The sequence below is a fragment of the Trichechus manatus genome, unplaced genomic scaffold (genome assembly GCF_000243295.1).
Source record: "Trichechus manatus latirostris isolate Lorelei unplaced genomic scaffold, TriManLat1.0 scaffold00019, whole genome shotgun sequence".
Lineage (NCBI taxonomy): Eukaryota > Metazoa > Chordata > Mammalia > Sirenia > Trichechidae > Trichechus > Trichechus manatus.
Window position 1 is genome coordinate 2357163 of NW_004443955.1, and position 12479 is coordinate 2369641.

Below are 12479 nucleotides of genomic sequence, written 5' to 3' on the forward strand. Positions count from 1 at the left end.
TACTTAAAAATTTATCTTTATTAATAAATAAACAAATAAATTCGGCATTTGATATTTGCTTGTATATGAATTATTGTACTTAGCATTAAGATGTTGTTTTTAAGAATTTGTAAATGATTACTTATTAGCTATGATATCAATAATAAGTAAAATACTGGAAGACAAAATGCTGTGAAAAACTACATTCCACAATCACTCAATGAGACAAATATAAACATATTTACAGAAAAAAAACTGATCTATCTAGAAAACTAATCATCTCGCTTTAAGGTGATTAAATCTAAAAATATCCCAAAATATTTCTGTATACGTTCAAATAGTATGCACAACTCATTAGCATAAGGCTCCTTATGGGATAACGGCTCAACAGAATAATAAATGGTTAGGTTGCACATAGCCTTATTAGTTAGCTACTTGGTAACATTGGTCCTATGTAACAAATTCTAGAGTGAAAACACCTAGATGGCCAACACCAAAACCGTTGTAAATTTTCTCTGTTTGAACAGTGCAGCTACAAACAATCCCATGACTGTCTGCCAGATCCCAGCTCCCTGCTGAGCATCCCCTCACAGTGTCCACACCGCAAGGTACTCACAGCTGGAGAAAATCAGCGGGCATGAGTGCTCATCCATGGGGAAGTTATGCAGCTGTAGTTGGCACTCTGCGTTAATGGTGAGCCTGTGGAAGAGCCAAGTGTTACTCAGGGTCACCAACAACCACCCAGCTAAGCCCATGTGCCAGGCTACAAGGGTGTCATGGTCCCACAACACGGGGATGTGGAAGGCAGCTTGTGGAACTGGTGGACTCTGGGCGGTGGGTGTGCTCACTCAGGAATGCACTCAGATGATTTTGTGTTGTGCTATTGTGTTTTGCTTTTAACTATCAGTAGCAGAGAAAATTCCAAACAGTAAAATTCCAAGCCGCGTCTAGAAACACAAGCCAAGTCAGAGGGGAGACAAATAAAACCAACTATTGTTTTATCAGTAGTTGTTTTCAATTTGTTTGATTGAATTAAACCCTTCTTTCATCGTGAAATCAGTGTAATTGGCTAAATAGGCCTAATGTCAATTTAACTTACTTGTAGGGGGTATTCCATATTTGGACTTTTTCCCCCTTTTTCCCAAGGCAGGTAGTGGCGATTACATTAAGTGTGGCACTGGGCTGCTCTAGAGTAGGTAACTCTGAAGTTTGGAGTTTGTATGAAGCATTCCAGAACCTGCATGTCTCCAGCCTGGGTTTTGCTGAGGCTCAACTTCACTTCAGAGTCCCATCATATTTCCTTAAGAATTGAGGAAAAAATTGATGAGGATCTGTTACAAACTTCTGCTCTCTAAATTTAAATTTAATTCATCAGCAGAGTTCTCTGCTGTGGCTTTTTTGTTTGTTTTTGTTCCCAGCTTGCCAAAATAATTATTTCCCTGAAACTGTAAAATTTTCTAATTTTCTGCTTATTCTGATGTTAACCCATGTCTGTATTTCTGCTACAGATACATGTTTAACATTATGAGTTACAGACTTTTCCTCATGGCCACAATTCATCTGTAATAAAAGCTTAGACCAGCTTATCCCATTATTGGAGGTGCTAATTTTGGATCACATGGCTAAGGTGGTGCCCATCAGATTTCTCCAGTGCACAGTAACTTGTTCAATGTGTAACTAATGAATATGCTATGGGCTGGTAAACTTTAAAGCTGTGTGAGTGTGCTTTTCCCCAACAAAATTATACTCAATGGTATAATTCCTTGTCAGAATTGCATCAGTGATTAAAAATTAAAGATTTTATAATTCTCTCTCTCCTTCCCATTTATTAACTAGCATTCATCTAGATAAAAATAGAGAAACGCTCTCCTCTTTTATTATCATTGTGGATTCTTCTGAAGTGATGTAATGGTTTAAAAATATCACTTATGTGTATTCTTGCAAAAATAATTTAACCTCAATCTGATAATGGGCAAACAGACACAAATCCAAACTGTAAAGCATAGCCCAAAACTTCAGGCCTGTGTTCTCTAAAATCTCTAATCCTGAAGAGAAGTGCTAGGTGAACAGAATTAGATTCAAGAAAACTACAAGGCTTGGGACTGAAGGCACTGCACGATCCTTGGTTGGGCCCTGGAAATTGGGGATGCTTGAATATGGGCTGCATGTTATAGCTTATTGTTGTGCCAATGCTACATTTCTGGGGTAAAATAGTGGTATTGCAGTTATGTAAGAGATTCTCTTGTTCTTAAGGGAAACAGGCTGAAATATTTAGGAATCAAGTCTGCAACTTAATTTCAAAAACGAACAGCAGAAAATGTGGTCACGCGTGTATACGTATGTATATATTCATTTATGTGTGTGCAGCGGGGAGGGGAAGAGAGAAAAAAGAAAGAACACAAATGTGGCAAAATGGTAACTTGAAGAAAAAGAGGCATTTCTTGTTTTGTTCTTTCAACTTTTTTGTAGCGTTGAATTTTTTCTTTTAATTTGGGAAGAAAAGAGAGAGAAAAAAGTCTCAAGAACAATACAATCCCAAAGTGTTATCATTTTTGACAAATACACCACCATTTTTCTCTTACTGTTCTTCAGATGTTCATCACTTTGGGCAAGATGTGCTGGCAGCAGGTCTTCCTGGGTAAACGTGTCCTGATTATTCATTGGGGATGCAAATGTTGGCTGATGCTGCAGGGCTAGGCATGGGTCAGAGCCAAGGATAGGCAGGGAAGATAAAAGCAATGTGGGCACTGCCTTGTGAGTGTATAGCCTGGTTAGGAGGAAAACAGCAGGCATCTAACCAAATACACATATAACTAAGAGTGTGAAAAATGCTTCAAAGGAAAAGAACAGCCTGATAGTTAAAATGGGCAAATGTAATTTAGATTGGGGACTTCAGAGGAACCTTTTGAGGAAGTCTTATCCAAGCCAGGGCTTAAAGGAGGATCTAGGGTTAGCCAGTGAAGAGCTGGAGAGTTTTCCCAGCACAGAAAATGGGGTGTGCAAAGGCTCTAGAAAGAGGGATGGGAGGAGGGATGAAAGAGGAGATGGAGTGAATGCACGAGTTGAACACCCTTAAATACCCAGGAGAAGGCCACTGTGGCTGGAAACGGTATGTGAAAGGAAAGTGCTGGAGCTGGAACTAGAGAGAGAGGGGGACCAGGGCCAGGGTGTACAGAACATCTCAGGACATGTTAAAGCCGCTCAATCTTACTTCAAACACAAAGGGAAGCCCTAATTGACTAAACGAGAGTGGCGTCTGAAACGGGTGTTTAATGAATATCACTCGGCTGCTATAGGCAGGACTGGGAAGGCAGAAAGAAGGGCACTCCCCACATCCAGGGAGGAGGCGGCTTGGATCTGTCTGTGGCAGCGGAGATGGAGAGAGGTGTACAAAATGGTCAGATTCTGATAATGGGCTGGGTGGGGAGATGAGGGAAAAGGAGCACCCATGAGATCTAGAGGAAAGGGTGCTGGTGGTGCTGTCCACTGCAGGATGCAAGGCACAGGTGGAGAAAAGAAAAATATCACACATTCCAGTGAAAGCAACTAGACTTAAGATGCCTTATACCTTCAGCATGGAGATACTTTGCAGGTGTCTCCCTGAAGCTGGAGTTCAGAGGGATGTTCTGGGTTGGATGAAAAAAAAAAAAAAAAAAGATCCCGTTGTCATGGATTCTGACTCATAGAGACCTATAGGACAGAGTAGAACTGCCCCACGGGGCTTCCAAGGAGCAGCTGGTGGATTCGAACTGCCAACCTTTTGGTTAGCAGCAGAGCTCTTAACCACTGCACCAATGTGGAAATCCTCAGCACAGCCCAGGTTTTTACAGTCATGGGAATGGACATGATGAGCCAGGGGGAAAACGTAATGTGAGTAAAGCAAGAAGGACCAAGTCCTAAGACAGAAATAGGAGAACAAGAAACATCAAGAGCAGTAGCAGGAGGCACAGGAAAGAGTGGAAGACAATACTTGAAAAGAGTGGAGTGTGTCCACTACTCACGAGAGGTCAGTGAGATGAAATCAAGTGTCTGCCGACTGAACCACCAGAAGTCTCCGAGCGCTGACTCAAAGGCACTGCTAGGGCGGGGGGTGGGGGGCTGATCCCGAGGCTGGGTAGGCAGAGGGGCTGCTGGTGTGCAGTCGCTGCCATAGGATGCTGTAGCTGTGGATCCAATCAAACTCAGGCGTCTTAGCCAGAAGAGTGTTGAGAAAGACAGACCTAGATCCAAATTCTGGTAACACTAGTTCCCAATGGTGACTTTGGGCAAGTTAGTTCCCTACTTTGAAAAGCAGCTTCTCTTCCCTTGCAGAATCTCTGTGAGAACCAAAATGAACTCCCACTGTAAGGTTCTAGCACTGCCCTGCATCCAGTCAGACTCATCACATGGCACCTACACTACCACTAGTGATGCACTGGGGAATGTGCACTTTTCTCTTTTTTCCTGTGGTTTCAAATTTGGTTATAATTTTATTTGTTAATTTGTCCTCCAAGACATCTTTATTTTCCTAGCTGAGGACTTGTAGATTAAATATATTAAAGATAATTTTTATAGCCCACTTCCAGCAGAGATGAATTCTGATGAAGGAATGAACTTATATTCATTGTAGATCATTTGTATGCCTTTATGTTTACATACTTGATATTACCCATTGCCATCAAGTCAATTCTGACTCATAGCAACCCTATAGGACAGAACAGAACTGCCCCGTAGGGTTTCCAAGGAGCAGCTGGTGGATTTGAACTGCCAACCTTTTGGTTAGCAGCTGAGCTCTTAACCACTGCGCCACCAGGGCTCCATGAAGAATGTCGTTATTGTGTGCCGTCAAGTTGATTCTGACTCGTAGACATTAGGACTAAGTTTTTCAGAATGTTGTAGTATGCCAGTCATGAAAAATGATCAAACTTAATGATAAAAATAGGGTCTCATCCCTATAGTGATCTAACTCAAGAACCCACAATTAGACCATAGGTAATTAAAGATCCACACAGCATCTTACCTTAAAGTGTAGAGGATTTTCCCATCATTCCAGATTCTGAGGAGCTGATTGGGTGTGGTGATCCAGTGGGCCTCTGCAGTCTTAGAATTACGGAAGATGGTATCTGGGATCCATATGAGCCCCACCATGTTGCTATTCAGGGTAAGGATCTTCATTGTGCTGTTGAATCGAAGTCGGCTGTCTGTCCAGGTCTGAGCAAAAAATATATCAATTTGATATTCCTGAAACAAAGCAGAAGAAGGCGGTTCTACTAATGAGTTTTAGGGATGTCTTTCTTTTTTTGTTTTTTCATCAGAAGTTTGTTTTTCCTCCATGTTACACCCTCACCTCCCCACTCACCTTTCTGGGAGCACTTAACACCATGCCCAGCTCAACATGGGAGACATTCGACAGATGTTAACCAGTACTACTACTGATAGTGTGATAACATATGTGAAAATGCTTTGTAAATCTTAAGTTGAAACAAAAACACAAAGTATAATGAGAACCCAAAAGATACAGAAAAATATAATTGAAAGTGTGAATGCAGACCTTGCATTCACAAGCCCAAACTTTGACAGGTAGCCTCAGATCTTTAGTCTGTAAAATGGGGAAAATGCTAGTGTCCACTTTCTAGAGGTGTTATGAAGATGAAAGGAAATGATTAAGCAAAAAACACTTAGTGCTTGGCATAGAGTAAGTGGTCCATAAATATTAGCTCATGTGATAATAACTTTTTTTTTTTTTTTCCAGTCAGGAGCCTCCTCAAACAAAACACCCCAAAACAAAAAGAAACAAAGAAGCTACAACAACAAACAACTATAAAGGCTGTAGCCACCAGAGCCAAATGCTGATTCCAACAGAAGTCTGAAGGACTCAGTTATGGAGTCAAATTCCGAGCTCGGGAAGGCCTCCAGGGCTCACCAGATACCAGGATGGGACTGCTGCTGTCATGGGACTTGAGACCTGTGTCTAGACTGAACACCAGAGAGGCCATTCCTCTAATCACAGTTTATAGGGCCATCATCAGGTTCATGAAATCAAGAGGCTGACTATCAGAGATTTTATTTCTTTCATAGTTTCTGCTATGTCTTAGATATTATAAGTTTACTATTTTATAGAGTGTGAGTTCAGTTATACTCAACCAAATCCAGTATTTATCCTTTCCATAAAGTTTCCAGATATAGAACCTTTCTGAGATAAGCAGTTCAGCTGACTAGCTCCCACCTTTTATTAACTATTCCATTTTTTCATCATTTATTTGGTGCATTGAAGACGCCAGGCCCTAGGAACATCAGCTAGCCAGCACTGTGATGACCAGCCCAGCTCCCACCCTCAGGGACTTACATTCTAGTCAGGACGATGGACACTAAACAAATAGCTAAGGTAAAACCTGCAATATGACTGATGGTCATACATTCTAGGTGGAAAAATAAGGCTGGTGTACCAGTCAGGGTTCTAGTTAGAAATAGCAAAACACTCTCTAATATTCAAAGCAGGAATAGCTGTATTACAGGGAGCCTAAGTTTGGGCAAGGATTGAATGGTCAGGGAAGCAATGCCAGAAGAGCAGAGTTAAAGCAGGTTCTCATGGCAGCCCTTCCAGTGCCTTGGTGAGGCTCAGCAAACACAGCAGGCATGTAGGAAACGTCAGCCTCCAGGAGGGTCCACCTGAAGTCCTCACCTCTAGAGAATAATGGCCTCTGTCTCCTCACTACCTTCTGACACGTGTGCACCTACCTTTCGTTGGCAAGCTCTAAACCCAGAACCACACAGAGCCAGAGTCTAAGAGGAAGTGAGTTTTGTGCCACTCCCTCCCATATATGCCAGCGCAGGCTGACTGATATAAAAATGTATTTAAAACAGTGCTGAGACAAAACTAAAACTAAACCAAAAGTGCATTGCCATTGAGTCGATTCCAACTCATAACAGACCCTATAGGACAGACTAGAACTGCCCCATAGGGTTCTCAAGGATGTAATCTTTATGGAAGCAGACTACCACATCTTGCTCCCATGGAGTAGCTGGTGCGTTCAAACTACCAACCTTTTGGTTAGCAACCGAGCTCTTAACCACTGTGCCACCAATGCTCCTTGCCTTTGTCCTATAAATCAGAAGTAGGGTCAATCCATGTGGAATTGAAAGCTGAAAGCATAGTGGCTCATGTTATGCATGGGTGAAATGTGTGGCAAAATTTGGAAGGCAGGGCATTTGTCTAATGTGTTTTGTTGCTCTTTGGGTAGAGGTTGGATAAAGAATGTTAATTAGCATGTACTGACTACTAGTTAATATGCTTGGTAAGCTATTGAAAAAAGAAATGATCTCAACTGGCCAGTTTGAAAGCGGTTATGGAAGAGAAAAGAAAGATACAGCTAACGTAGGGTCTCCTAGGGTTGGAAGAAGCAGATGTCCCCATTCATATCAGCAAAGCAATAACATTGAGAAACACTGTGAGTGTCAAAAGCCTACTAAATATTAGCTTTGCTGGAATAATCAAACCCATTCCTGAATGGATTAATTTGCCACCCTGTAAAATCTTTAATTGTACAGATGTGGCTTAAGGAAAAGAGACTACTAAATGTGGCTCTTCTGCTAAAACCTGATAGGGCTAAGGTGCCTGCACTTAGTTTAAGAGTCATTGTTGTTATCTGCTTCGGGTTGGTCCCAGACTCATGGTGACCCATGCACAATGAACGAAAAACTACCAAGTCCTGCACCATCACCAGGATTGGTTCCTTGTAATCCATAGAGTTTTCATTGCCTGATTTTCTGAAGTAAATCGCCTGGCTTTTCTTTACAGCTTGTTTTATTCTGGAAGCTCCACTGAAATCTGTTCAGCATTATAGCAGCATGTAAGCCTGCACTGACAGATGGGTGGTGGCTGCACATGTGGTGCATTGGCCAGGAATCGAACCTGGGTCTCTCACATGGTAGGTGGGAAATCTACCACTAATGCACCTGAACTCCGTTGCCATGGAGTCAATTCTGACTCATAGTGACCCTATAGGACAGAGTAGAACTGCCCCATAGGGTTTCCAAGAATGCCACATCTTTCTCCTGAGGTGGGTTCAAACTATCAGCCTTTCTGCTAGCAGCCGAGTGCTTAACCACTGTACCACAAAGGCTCCAATGAAGCATCACTGCCCACTAATTTAAAAAGATAGTAAAACTGACAGCAAGGGAGGAAGTGAGGTGAGGAAGAGAGGAGGAAAGGAGAGGGAGAGAGAGAGAGGAAGCAAAGGAAGGAAGAAGAGAGAGAGGGAAGGAAGGGCGGAGGAAGGATGTGGGGCACTGCCATGCAACAGTAGAGGCAAGGAGCCACCCTGGGAGCAGAACTGGAGCCTTCTCCGAGAGGACTCCCCACCCCAGAGACAGGGCTCTGCAGTGGGCTGCAGAATTGCTGCAGACTAGTTGCTAGTGACTGTGGTGGTCCTGGCTCTTTTCCATCACTTTATGTAAAGTGCATGTGCAGGGTGGAGAGGGCTTAGATGGATTTTCCTTAGTTTATAGGTTGGCAGACCAAGGAAAGTCGGGTCCAAACTTGATTTAGAGACTAGCACCCATGCTTATGACTTTGACTTAGGGCTGTGACTAGACTGGCCTTTTGGTTTGTTGTCTCCCTTGAAAAGGGGATAAGTGTATTTTTTCTGATGGGGGGGGTTAGATAAATATCTGGTGGCTGCATACAGATCATGGTGGTCCTTAGTGGTGTTTGCCTAATATTGCAGCTTCCCCTCTTTAGGATAAATGGTGGAATTGCTCCCTCCCACCTCACTGTGGGGCTGGGTGTGGCCATCACACTGTGATAAGGTGAAATACAGCAGGGTGGTAGGTGTTAATCCTGGGACGGGCTTGAGGAGCAGGTATGGACCCCGAGAGAGTGTGTGGACCAGAGCCCCTGCTGACTCACCCTGGACACAGATTACAGGTGAGAAATTACCCCATGGACACTGAAGGGTGGTTGGTAAGAGAAGCAAACCCTGGCCTGTCCTGACTGGTACGGTGGGGAAAAAGGGAAGGGTGCTGTGATTTTACGAGGGGGAGCGAGACAGCCTCACTGAGAAGGTGACTTTCCAGCCAAGACCTCGGTGAGGTGCAGGAGTGAGCCAGGGGAACGAAAGCCCTGAGAAGTGGAAGCAGCCGGCCTGAAAGCTTGTGCTGTGCGGAATAGACAGAAGGAAGCATGCAACCCCTCCCACCTTGACTTCAGGATGATGATTCATGACTGAGTGGGTAACATGCTATGTTTCCACAATAGTTTCAATAAAAAATTGGGAATCCCTGGGTGCCGCAAACAGTAAAAATGCTCAGCTGCTAACAGAAAGGTTGGTGGTTTGAGTGCTCTCAGAGGCAGCTCAGAAGAAAGGCCTGGAGATCCACTTCTGAAAATCATGGGGTCACCATGAGTCAAAGTTGACTCGACAGCAACTGGTTTACTTTTGCAACAAGGGCGTGACAGAAGACTTCATCATATGTCCCATCTTCAGCTGCTGGTGGGAACTTTGATATGTTTGAGCTCTGCGTGAAGTGCACAGAACCTGTCCCTGTGGCGGCAGTGTGCAGAGGAGGCGTTAGTGACCTTCTCACTGCTTTCCTACTCACTGTTGAGGAGGTTCACACACTGGATGCCTGTGGGGGCCACACTCAGCTTTACTCTCAAGTCCTGCCCAAAACTCCAACTGAGGAGAGCATACAAGCGAGCTTGGTGTGGCTGTTTTACTGTGTATACACTTGACTCAATGGTGGAGAAACAATTCACACCCACGGAGAAATATCTTTTATTTATTTCATCAACTTCCTTTGAAATGACATTAATCATCATTCCTTTATGCAGAGGAAAAAATAACTCTTAAAGGTTGTTCTAAAAATAAACAACATTCTTTATAATTCATCAATAGCTGTGAATTAATGTGTCTGAAACAGCAATAAATGTAACAGGTGAAAACCGGGCGGAATCCCCTGATGTAAGCCATAGTGCTCCCGGAGAGCCTGTGTTTACAGTTTCTTTCAGTAACAAGGGTGCTTAATGATTCCTAAATAAGCCATGCATTACTGCAGCATCTGGGAAAACAAACAAACAAACAGGAGAAGAAGTATGCTTCTGAAGAACATTTATCAGAAACATCTAAAAATTAAAAAAAAAAAAAAAAATCCTAACACTTCCTTCTTTTACCAAAGAAGAGGATTTTGTGACTCTAGGCCTCAAACACATTACTGAAGCCTTCCTGACATTAAGAGATTTTCATTCTGGCCTCTGGTACTCACTGAGGCCTGGCGACCCAGAGTAATCTGACAGCGGAGGAGGTATTTATAAGCGGCGCAATCGTTAAGCAATCGGCTGCGAACAAACAGGTTGGCAATACGAATCCACCAGCCACTCCCCAGAAACCCTTTGGGGCAGTTCTACTGTCTCCTATGGGGGTCGCTATGACTCGAAGTCAATTTGATGGCAGTGGGATTTTTTTTTTTTTTTTTTAATTTTTTAGTCCCTAGACCTAAGGTTTTGCACCATCCCAGGGAACTTGTTGTAAACATCAGAAACAGTCCACATAAGGCCTAGGTTTACTTGTTGAGTCTTCTTATGTTGTGACCAGAATAAGAATTGCAGTCTGCTGCTTCCCTCCTTTCGCCTCACCCCATTGCATCATGCTCAGAGGCTCGGACCTGGAGTCAGGCTGCCTGGTTCCCATCTGGCCTGCCTCTCACTCACAAGCAGTGAAAACTTGGGCAAGTTCTAAAACCTCTCCATGTCTCAGCTTCTCCATGCCAATAGGAAGAGCAGATATTCACATGTTATTTTTAATTGTATCATAAAATATATAATTTTCAGAGAGGCGTGGTCAACATGGTGGAGTAGTTAGATGCTTCCTATATCCCTTTTACAACAAAGACCTGGAAAAACAAGTGATTTGATTCTACGTGAACATCTGGCAGCCCTGAACAAGGCAAGGTTAAGAAATTCGTGAGTGATATGGAAGAGGAAGACCGTTTGGATGAGGTGAGGAGGGCTAGAGCTGCAGCAGCGAAACTGCAGAGCCATAGCCACGCCAGTTCGTGGTGAAACAGGCAAAGAGCTGTGCTGTGCACGCGCTTGGGAAGCAGTTTCCACATTGAGAGAGACCCGGCAGCAGAGATTCTGTTTGAACCCTCCGAACCAGTGAAGAGCAGCTCCCAAGAGGCTAAGATAAGTACATGCGTGCACCCTTTCGCGGGGATTTAAAAAAAAAAGCCCATTTGGGAAAAACCTCTCTCCCTTTTACCTCCTCCCTCTGCGCTGTGCACCGGGAGTCCGCTGGGCTGGAAGTAGATCCCAAAATGTGCCCTGACCCATTCTCCTGGCCTTGGAGAGGGAACAAATAAGCTGCTGGCTCCCCTAGGCCAGGAACACAGGGTCGGCACAGCTCCTTTGCTGGCCACAGCTATCAGGGGCCCGCAGACTCTGAGTGCCTTACACCCCTGTATAGACTTGTGGGGACCTATCTCAACAGCGTTAGCCTTCATTGCCACAGTACAATAGGGCAAACATCTGAAGTTTGACTTCAACTGCTTCAGCTGTGAACTGGCAGATTTGTGACCCTTGAAACAGCCCTGCCCCTTAAGTAGGCACTTTTATCGATCTGCAGCAAGGGCTTGAATACTGGTGGTAACACCTAAAGTGCTTAGTCACCTGCTACAGAAGTTCAAGAAAAAGTGGTGCCCTCGAGTCTTTACAGCCAACAGAGTGGGGTGCTCTTAGTCTGGCTGCAAAACTCACCTACCTACTCACCCTAGAGAATAGGGACACACTTTCCATTCAGACTATCAGAAGCAGCCGTCAGCCCCCTGCCTGGCTCAGTGCATGATCCCCTACCACAGCCAGAGTCCAGTGCCTGCACCAATCACCCATGCCTCTCTAGGACTGGGGGTGAGAGCCTGCATCACACACTTGGTGACCGACTGCCTGAACACCCGAGCTGAACCCATATAGGAAAATTTAACGGACTCTTGTGAGCACACACTTAGTTACAGAACTAACTATCTGGTGACAGGACGTTAGAGATCCAAAGGTGTCAAAAATCAAACTAGTGCACACAAGCAGCCTATTTGGGCATATCAAAACAAAACAAAATAAGAAGCAAGGTCTCACTAAGCAAACACAAAATAAAATTATAATAAATTATTGATGGCTCAGAGACAACAGTCAATATCAAGTCACATAAAGAGGCAGTCCATGATGGCTTCATCAAGCTCCCAAAATAAAGAATCAATAAATTCTCTGGAGGAACAGAACGTCTTGGAATTACCAAAGGCAGAATACAAAAGATTAATATACAGAACTCTTCTAGAAATAAAAAAGGAAATCCTACAGTTTGCAGAAACAGCCAAGGAACATACAGACACAGTAGTAGTGGAACTTAAAAAAGTTATTCAAGAACATAATAACAAATTTAATAGGCTGCAAGAATCCATAGAGAGACAGCAATCAGAAATCCAGAAGATTAACAATAAAATTTCAGAATTACACAACTCAATACAAAGTCATA

General features: G+C 43.5%; 1 protein-coding gene across 1 annotated transcript in view; it reads right to left on the reverse strand.

Moving 5' to 3' along the window:
• Window positions 1–12479, reverse strand: part of GABRG3 (gamma-aminobutyric acid type A receptor subunit gamma3) — a 909494-nt gene that overhangs the window by 414186 nt on the left and 482829 nt on the right. Inside the window, exons 4-5 of the mRNA XM_004372620.2 lie at window positions 4979–5199; window positions 596–678 (exon numbers count right to left, since the gene is read on the reverse strand). Of these exons, the coding sequence (XP_004372677.1) occupies window positions 596–678; window positions 4979–5199 (304 nt within the window). The remainder of the gene's footprint in view (window positions 1–595; window positions 679–4978; window positions 5200–12479) is intronic.